The sequence below is a fragment of the Malania oleifera genome, chromosome 12 (assembly GCF_029873635.1).
Source record: "Malania oleifera isolate guangnan ecotype guangnan chromosome 12, ASM2987363v1, whole genome shotgun sequence".
Taxonomy (NCBI): domain Eukaryota; kingdom Viridiplantae; phylum Streptophyta; class Magnoliopsida; order Santalales; family Ximeniaceae; genus Malania; species Malania oleifera.
The window spans coordinates 49,709,278-49,719,472 of NC_080428.1; the positions used below are offsets into that span (position 1 = coordinate 49,709,278).

General features: G+C 37.8%; 1 protein-coding gene across 1 annotated transcript; it reads right to left on the reverse strand.

Annotated features, from left to right (window-relative positions):
* Positions 1–210: 210 nt before the first annotated feature.
* Positions 211–3,652, reverse strand: LOC131145190 (low-temperature-induced cysteine proteinase-like). Its single transcript, XM_058094322.1, has 5 exons — positions 3,072–3,652; positions 1,553–1,785; positions 1,330–1,467; positions 742–1,254; positions 211–637 (listed from the first exon to the last, which is right to left on the reverse strand). Exons 1-5 carry the CDS (start codon positions 3,574–3,576, stop codon positions 491–493), a joined length of 1,536 nt encoding a protein of 511 aa, XP_057950305.1. The 5' UTR covers positions 3,577–3,652; the 3' UTR covers positions 211–490.
* Positions 3,653–10,195: the final 6,543 nt, after the last annotated feature.

Consider the following 10,195-nt stretch of genomic DNA (forward strand, 5'->3'; position numbering starts at 1 on the left):
TAGTTTAGTGCGTAAACCTAATTCGTTCTTACTACTTTAATAGGATGTTTGAAGTGACATTTTATAATTAGTTTTATTTACAAATGATCCTTTCAAGTACGCACCTTTGGCCGGTCCTTGAAAATTTCTTCATGGTGAGAAAATCTCATCATGGAACAGGCAAAATAGTTAGACGGAACAAAAAAAAAAAAAAAGAAAAGAAAAAGGATCACTAGAAAGATTCTTTAGATGCTTAATTAAGGTAAACACCCAGGGGGCCCAAATGACAACATTGAAGTTGAAGGTAGTTTGAGCCTCATGCTACAAGCTTTAATAAAATAAAATAAAAATGAGAAAAAAAAAAAATAATACAATCTCCAATACTTTTCTCTTGTAAAATCGCGCGCTCCCCTTTTCCTCTGTTCTGGATATTGCTTATTTATAACTAGAGCGGAAACAGAGTGACAGAATGTCTAGCCTAAAGCACTTGAAAATAACCAAAGGGACAATATCACATCATTGCAGCAGCAAACCGGTTCCTCTTCCACTGCAGAGGAGACCCGTAAGCCTTCTCTGTTTCTTCAATTCTGCTCCACGGTAGCTTGTGCTTAGCGACCTTTCTCTTTTTTGCAGCCACTCCAACAATATCTCCAGAACTCTGTTTGATTTGCAAAATTTCCCCAAAAAAATAAAAAAATAAAAATCTCATAAGCATTTGATCCATATTCGCCCTGTTTTCGGATAAAATGAATTGGGTCATACCTGGAAACAGAGCCCCTCTTCCACGTCGCAAATGGGATAATCATGAGGGCAGCAATAGTCAGTTCCGGTGCAGCAAACAGCATCCTCATACTCACAGCAACCATAGAGCAGGCACAGGTTGTAGAAATCAAGTATGCAACAGCATGTCTCTGTAGCCAGGCAATAGGAGAAATCACCACACTGAATAGGGGGGCTCGGCGGGGGAGGCGGTGGCGGGGGTGGTGGCGGCGGCGGAGGCGGAGGCGGCGGGGGCGGCGGAACAGCCGGGGAGGGAAATGGGGATGGAGAAGAAGACTCTTTGACTGGGTAAGAAGCCATTGCATTGATTGCACAAACACCAAAGGGTAAATCAGTATTCCTCTTTATATATGCATATCCTGCAATCCCCCAAGCTTTTCCCCATGAGTTCTTTATAATCCAATATTCTTCACCATTTTCAGAGCCGTAGCCCACGATCAGGACCGCGTGATCAATGTCGTCTGGATCATCAGAGCACGAGCCGTCGTAGATCCCCTGACCAAACAAATCAAAATTTTAAATTCACTGCATATGATTTTGTGTTTAAAGCAGAAGATAAGTTGGACTCACCCCTGTATACAATTGAAAATCTATGGCAGAGCCATCCATGCCGACGCTTATGGGCTGGCTGACAACAGCGCACAAGAGGGCACTGTCTGAAGCCGTGACATCTTCATAGCCATCGATGGTTACAACCGTCTTTGCTTCCTAACATATCAAATGAACAAACTCATCAGATAAAACATGGGGTACTAGTACTACTCTGTTATGGGGAAAAAACATGGAGGCAAACCTTGGTGGTGTTGCAGGTGCTATCGTAGAAGAGGTAGGGGTAATCAGCTTCTGAGTCGATGCCACCATTTTTGATGACCCATTCGAAAGCATAGTCCATATAGCCTCCTTCGCAGCCCTCGTTGGTGGTGTCACAGTCCATGAGTTCTTGCTCCGAGAGGCTGATAAGCACTCCATTGACAATGGCGTTTATGCCTTCCAAGGCTCCCGTGGAAGAGAATGCCCAGCAACTTCCTGGGAAGATCAAGAGCAGGATTGATGTTTATTTTATAAACTGGGTGGCACAAATCGAACTTATTTTATGAGTTGGTGGATTGTACTAAAAGAAGGCGTTATTTATTGAGAGCATTGAACTCTAGGTTCACTATTAGTAGAGCTTATAATATGTTAAATCCGACAATGAGAGCTAGTACCTAGACAAATGTATGTTTGTTCCACAATGAAAGCGTTTCAGTGATTAGAGTGTGAGGCTTCACCAAAAAATGGTAATGATTTAGGAATACTTGACACTAGTTATTAGTTTAATTTTTGTGTTTGGGTAGCTAATAATAAGATGAATAAGAAAAAAACACTTGTTTTGGTTCTTAACTGGGAGAAAGTCCATTAATTAGAGTGTGAACCTTCTGTCGGTTCTGGGTGGAAAATAGAATGTTTCCTATTTGTTCAATGGAGTTGGAATAAATCTTCTAATCAGCCGCAAAAATTGACCGACATTAGGTTGATAATGCATCCTACTTTAGGAGAAATTTTGTAGAGTACTTCCCGTGTTCGTGTGTCTGTTTTTTTAATTATACACTTAGTGAAAATGATTCCCTCTTTCATATTAATGAATGTAAGATAAATATGTCACATGTTTAATATTAAAAAAACAGACATACGTACACGTGGATAAGAGGTTCCCTATATAATTTCTCTTACTTTAGATACATATATTAGAATCTAAATTGGTGAGAAGTTTAGTTTAATTTACTTGTGATATTTTAAAAGAATCTTTTAAAAATGAATGGATGAAAAATTGTCCAACATTATGTCAAGAATAACTTTAATTACGGGATATGTATGTAATGCGTGGAGTTTGGATTTTAGATTTGAATTTGTATAAAAAAGTTTGAATTTTACAATTGAATTTGTATCAATTTAGATAGAAATAGTGTAAGATTTGATTGATCCACATTGCATACGAATGTAAATGTAAGAACTAAAAATTATGTTCTTAAGCATAGCCTAAATGTGATTCTTGGTTTGTCACCTGAATTTTAAAAACAATTTATTAAGTCCTAAGTTTGAAGGCTAAATTATCTTAATTATTTCCTAACTAACCAGAGTGTGTCTAAAATAAGATTAGGTAAATGAAATCTGTGTCATAAAAAAACAGAAAAAAAAAAACCCAAGACATTGCAAACATTACTCTTTTAAAATAGCAAAAACACCCAAACGACCCACTAAATAAACATATATCTTACCCAATCAACAATTAGAAGAAGAAAAAGTGAAAAAGTGAAATAAGACGAGAGACTCACCACAGTCCCCTTGGTCCTTGACATCAGTGACCACCCCCTTCTTCCTCCAATCCAGCGAGAAAGGCGCATCACAAGACTCCACCTTCTTCCCCTGCATGCTCCTCCTCTCAGTCTTCCACTCTTTACCCACAGGCTTCCTCACCTTAGACAGATACGTCTTCCTGAACTCTTCATTGCTCAAATCCGCAAACCTGTTCAGTCCCACGGAATGCGCCCTCCCCCCCTCTCCACCACTCCTCTCCACCACGTACCTCAGGTTCCTCCTGAAACTCTCGAACCTCCTCTCCGCCTCCTCCGCGCTCCTATACACCTTCCCGTGCTTCTCCTTCCACCGTCTGAAGAGCTCTGCAACCTTCTCTTCCGACGCAAACGTCTCCCCCGGGCCGTGCCGGGTGATGATGGAGAAGTACTTGTCATCCCCCGGCTGGCCCCGGGAGACACATGCCAGCCAACCCCAAATGAAGAAAAGAATAACAGCAGCTAGCTGTGTTATCGGGGAACCCATAGCAGCTGCCGCTTAGCTCATCCTCTAGCTTTCCTTTTAATATATATATGAGTGGCATACAATGAACTACTACCACACGGTCTGAACAACCAGTCAGCTGATGATCAGGTGATAGAATTTGTTTGATTCTCCACCTTTCAAAGTTTGGGGTTTTGCTGATATTTGGGATTATTAAGGTGGTGTTTTGTAGATATGTTAGAAATGGGTGGGGGGTATTTGGAGAATATCTTGGGAATTGCGGGGCCAATGTGTAAATGAATACAATTGAGTAGCGAAGTGTTGGATGTTTGACTTGACAGTGAGTAGGCGCGTAGGTGTAGATCTACCAGTCAAAGGAGTTTTGTAATTTGGACAATTGGACCGTTCGATGCGTGCGTGGGAAAATTGAGAGGGAAATCTTGCGTTTGTGCAAAGGCGTGCAGACTGCAGTGTGTATGTACGCTTTGTACCCATATGTTGGGTTTGTGTACACTAGGGGTGGCAAAACGGACGGGCGGGCCGAGTTTAAACGGGTCATAAACGGGTTAATATTAAATGGATCATACACATGCCAACCCTAACCCGCCCGTTTATTAAACGGGCGGATCACGGTCAACCGTTTAAATAAATAATTATATATTTTAATTTTTAAATTTATTTTTTATTTTTAAAAATACTTATTTTATTTATTCAATCTATAAAAAAAAAAAAAGGTGAAATGTGAAAAGAAGGATGTAGAATCGTAGATCGTCGGAGTCTGATTGCCTGAGAGAACTGAGAGAGGGAGATTGACCGTTGATGCCGTCACGCCGAACTGAGAGTGAGAGGGAGAGTCAAGTTCGTGAGCTCACTGAGCTGAGAGGGACTTAGGAACCAGGAAGACTGAGAGTGAGAGGGAGGGGCATGGGTAGGATAGGCAGACAAAGTGCGGTGTGGGCCACGGCGTGCGGCGTGAGCAACGGCGACGGCGTGGGCAACGACGACGGTGTGCGGCGTAGGTGATGGCAATGGCGTGCGGTGTGGGTGACGGCGTGCGGTTGGGCTGCTAGAACCGAGAGGAGAGGACTGAGATGAGAGGCCAAGAGAGTGAGAGGCTAAGAGCCACAGGAGAGCGAAGCACCGAAGGCTAAAAGCCAGAGGAGAGTGAAGCGCCGAAGGCTGAGAAGAGCCAGAGGAGAGTGAAGAGCCGAAGGCTGAGAAGAGCCAGAGGAGAGCAAGCGAAGCCTGAAGACTAGAAGAGATTAGGGCTTTTTGGTTAGGGTGGACAGAGTAAGTGACGATGGATGCATACAATATAAAGGATCCAAATCTGCCGGTGACCCGCTCGAACCTGGTTGAACCCGTTTATAAACGGGTCAACCCGTGACCTGCCCAATTATTAAACGGGATGACTTCTTTAAATCCGAACCTGTTTTAAACGGGTGGGTCCGGGTGACTCGACGGGTTATGACCCGTTTTGCCAGGCCTAGTGTACACATGTATGTTGGGATCATGGAAGGAACAGAAAGGAATTATGTAAAACCCTAGTGGGACAGTAATTAAGATGATGTATCCAAAGTTAAACTTGTTTAGGGTATTATGATTATCTATGATTACTTTGTCTCGTAATGAGTTACCATCATATAAATACTAATATAGATTTATTGTTTTAAGGATATTTTTATCTTATTATAAATATGGACGTATGACTTCTTAAGAGAGTTTGATATTCCTATTGTTAGATTTAGAATAGAATAGAAAACTGAGTGTTCATTAACCTTATAAAATTCATTATTTATTGTAATTGTATTTAGTCTATTTGCCTTCTTCACTAAATACACCTGGCTTATTGAGGAGTTGTTCTTTAACTAGTGTTGCACAACCCTTCACAAGGTGTGAAATATTTGGTCTAGGACACCATAGGTTGCACGTATTAATGGGAAAAGATAATACGAGAAGATGATGATATTACGTGTTACTTTAGAATTTGTTGTTTCTTATCATTTTTGGGAATTCATGTTGTAAATTTAATTACGATCTTTAAGTGAATGCTTGAATTGTTACCTTCTAGCTAGTTGAATAATATAAATAGATCATTTCATATAAGTACATTGTGGTGCTTGTGTATGATAATTTGATGTTTCTTAATGTCAAAGCCAGAATAGCATAGAAAGCTCTTTAAGGAGGGTAAGTATTCATCAGTCTTGTAAGACTCACTAATCATTGTAATCGTATTTAACCTCCTAGCTTCCCTTGCTAGACACACATGACTTATGGAGAAGCTGCTTAATAAATTACATTATTTTGATGTTTACCGCTTGCTAGCCATTACTTTCATAAATTGCTTGCTACTACCACTTACATTTCATTCAACTATTATGAATGTGTTATGTTCGTAAATCATGATAAGTTTTTGATTGATTAAATCAATAGGAGTGCTTTAACTAGTGTCACATGACCCTTCAGAAGGTGTACATACTCAACTCGTGACTCCATAGGCTACAATGGATAGTGTCACATGTTAATGTGAGAGGACAATAGAAGGAGATGATGATATTATTTGTTGCTTAAGAATGTGTCGATTCTTATAATTTTTGTGAATTTGTGCTGTAAATTTGAACTCCATATTTAAGTGAATGTTTGTATTATTATCTAACAACTAGTTGAATAATATAAATAGATCATTTTCATACAAGTACATTGTGGTGCTTGTTTATTATGTGTATTACCACCCTTTTTCCTAGTTATGTGAATTTGTGATTGCATTTAATATCAGTCTTTTTTAGGTCATGTTAGGTGGCAATATGTTACTTGTGTATGCTTGGATGACTGAACATTGTCCGACTAACACTAGGGCAGAGATCTACAACTACAACATGACCTTTCTTAATAGTCTCGAGAAACTTGAGTTTGTGACAATTGGTATTAGATAAGTACTAAAGTCATTGATTACCATGAGTGGTAACCCAAGAACTACTAAGTTAGATAAGGGAGCACATTAAGGAACTTGAGGCAAGAGTTGTCATGGAAATACTAGAGAAAAGATTTATTGTCCATCAACCACTAGTGTTTAAGCTGTCCAACATGAAGGGCGTGTCAATAGAACTTAAGACCACCCATGGGGATACTAGAGTGATCCTTGAATGTGCATTAGATTTTAAGTAATGGGTTGTTCAATTTGTTAGCCAAACAAGGTTTAATCTCGTATTGATGATAACAAATTAAGGTTACTTAACATGTTTGTTTAAGTTTCAAGGCTTATGTATACTTAAAGAAATGAGCTATGATGAACATAAAGCTTCAAGTCATGAGGGATATGAATATTATTGAAGATTCACTAAAAGCTCAGAAGGATATTAGAAGCTTCATCACATGAGAATGTAGGAACTAAGATAAATTCATATTGTAAAAGTCTCATGTAAGTACTTTAAATTTCAATATTGTTTATTGAAGCTCTTAGGAAATATCATTGACTTAGAGACCTATTTTTTATCATGGAAAATATTTTCATAAAGTCTCAAATAAGTTTTCCAAGTTAAAAGGAAAGTTTTGGAACCAAACTTTGAAAAACAAAGAGTGGCTAGGTTGTCAGGCGAGTGATGTTTCATAATCAGGCAATTGATATTCTACTGACCTTGGTTTTAAATGAACAGTATAGGAACAGGCGACTAACCTATCATGACTAGCCGACTGACCCAGTACTGAATTTCAGAATGCGCTAAGTTTAAAAGAGCTTAGGTGATTGACCCCTCATGTCCACTCGACTGACACCTATGTTTTAAACTTTTAATAGTACTGAAATTGTTTCCAAATTTGATTTCTTGGTTTTCAAACTCAGAGAAAATTTGGGGAAAATGGTAAGAAATCCTAGTACACTATATATATGTATTATTCTCGCACATTAGGGTAACACACAACATACATACAATTCAAATCTTTAAGATATACTGCTGAAAGCTATTTTGAAAGTGATGTTGTGTTCTTGCTGATTTTCATACGAAATTCTGATTCAATCTTTCAAATTCCTCACTTGATAATCAGAACACTAGTGATACAATTGTGAGCTTCAACTTCTATATTGATTTTGATTGAAGTATATTGATTCTAACTTGTACAAATATACTCTTTTGAGAGTATTTCATTGTACGAACTAAGTTTGTTTCTTTGTGATTGTTTTTGATAGTTCAAGGTATTTGAATCTTTGCCTAGCGAGAGGGTTGTTCTCGTTAGAGAGGGATTTCCACCTTGAATGGAGAGAGGCTTACTTCACTTGGTAACCAAGTGGAAAAGAAACCCTCACACCGGGTTGCTTGAGGCAAGGACGTAGGCTGTTGGCCGAACCTTGTAAAAAATCTTATATTTAACTCTTCTTCCCTTAACTTTTTACATTCTTACAAGATTACAAACTGCATGTATGTTTACTTAATCATTGAGAACTTGCTGGATATTTGGATTTGCTGAATATTGATTTTGGTTGTATTTGAATCAAGGAACTATATTAATTGTGTTGTTAGATTGAAAAATCAAACAAGCCTTGATTACTAAGTTTTTGAATATACAACTGTGGTAAAACAAGTGTGTGATTGATTATTTTATTGAGACAAAAGTTGTGAGATACACAAGATTGAATTACTGAAATTGTATCTTGAGATTATCATTGATAATTGTTGAAATATTAATTCTAAATATTGCTTAATTATTGAAGCATTGTAATTTGGATTTGGATAGTAATCTTATATCTACATTCACATTCATATTCATATCTAGGATTCCTGATTGGTATAGTACGATTGCTGTTTAGATGTGATTGTGTGATTGTGGTAATACAAAAATAAAAGGGCTAAACTAAATTAAAATTCCGTAAAGAAAATTTTAAATACCCAATTCACCCCCTTCTTGGGAGTACACCTTAAATCTCAATTGGTATCAGAGCTCTAGGTTGTAGTAAATATTAGACTAGTAGCTACATAAAGATCCCTATGGCACACCTACGTGTATCCTCTTTTGACAAAGGCCAATCTTCATTTAGACCTCCTATCTTCTGTGATGTAAACTACACCTTCTAGAAACAATGAATGAGGATATTCTTACAAACCATGGATTGGAAGGTCTAGAAAGTAGTCACACATGGTGACCTTATTCCTACTAAAAGTGTAGACAATAAATAAATCCCTAAGGGAGAAAAATAATTAAATGATAACTCTCTAGATCAATCTGAATTGCCTAAGGAATGGAAGTTTGTAAGGAATCACCTGAAAGATCAAATTATAGGTGAACCCTCATGAGGAGTGTCCACTAGATCATTTTTAAAGAATTTGAGCAATCATTGTGTGTTCTATCTCAAGAGGAACCCAAGAAAATAAAAGAAGCATTAAATGATGATTCATAGATAGTAGTCATGCAAGAGGAGTTAAATCCATTTAAGAGAAATAGAGTTTGGAAGTTAGTTCCTAGACCCGCTGATCACTCAGTTATCAATACTAAATGGGCTTTTAGTAATAAGAAGGATGAAAATGACATTGTAGTCCGTAACAAGGCTAGACTAGTAGCTTAAGGTTATAATCAGAAAAAAATGTATAGATTACGATGAGACCTTTGCTCCCGTAGCTAGAATGGAAGCAACTAGAAAGCTACTAGTCTATGCATCTCATAAGAATTTTAAATTTTATCAAATGGATGTGAAGAGTGCATTTTTGAATGGATTCATAAATGAAGAGGTGTATGTTGCACAACCCCTTGGATTTGAAGACTTTCATTTTCTTGAGCACGTGTTTAGACTAACAAAGGCCCTATATGGATTAAAACAAGTCCCTAGAGCTTGGTATGAATGATTAAGTGGCTTCTTATTAGAAAATGGTTTTTCAAGAGGGAAAATGGATAGCACCCTATTCATAAAGTCTAAACATACGGATATGCTCATCTTACAAATATATGTAAGGAGAAATTATGCAAAGACTTTACTAAATGCATGCAAGACGAGTTTGAGATGAGCATGATGGGCGAGTTGACATATTTCCTTGGTCTTCAGATCAAGCAAGCTAAGAATGGAACATTCATAAATCAATCTAAGCATATAAGAGACCTACTCAATAAATTTGATATAGAAGGTGGTAAGCCATTGTGGACTCCAATGAGCACTTCTATAAGTCTTGACAAAGATGAGCAAGGAAATTCGGTAGATACGAAATACTACCATGGCATGATAGGTAGTCTGCTTTATTTAACGGCTTGTAGACCTGATATCATGTTCAGCGTCTACATGTGTGCTCGTTTTCAAGCTGTTTTTAAAGAGTCTCACAAAATAGCAATCAAAAGGATAATGAGGTATTTAATAGGTACTATTGACTTAGGTATTTGGTATCCTAAAGATACAACTTTTGAAATGATTAGCTACTTGAATGCAGATTATAATGGACGTAAGATAGATCGGAAAAGTACGAGTGGTACTTCCTACTTCTTAGGATGTTCTGTGGTATCTTGGTTTTCCAAGAAACAAAACTATGTGGCATTATCTACCGCTGAAGCTGAATATGTAGCAAAAGGTAGTTGTTGTACACAAACTCTATATATGAAACAACAACTCAAGGATTTCAATTTGGAATATTTGGCTGTACCAATTAAATGTGATAATACTAGTGCCATCAATATTTCCAAAAATCCT

Bases quoted from the DNA above. Each gene is read 5' to 3' on its own strand.
- LOC131145190 (XM_058094322.1), bottom strand. From the start codon at position 3,576: ATGGGTTCCCCGATAACACAGCTAGCTGCTGTTATTCTTTTCTTCATT. The intron at 1,786-3,071 runs GTGAGTCTCTCG...TGATCTTCCCAG, and splicing joins CAAGGACCAAGGGGACTGTG to GAAGTTGCTGGGCATTCTCT. The intron at 1,255-1,329 runs GTGAGTCCAACT...TTGTTTGGTCAG, and splicing joins ATTTTCAATTGTATACAGGG to GGGATCTACGACGGCTCGTG.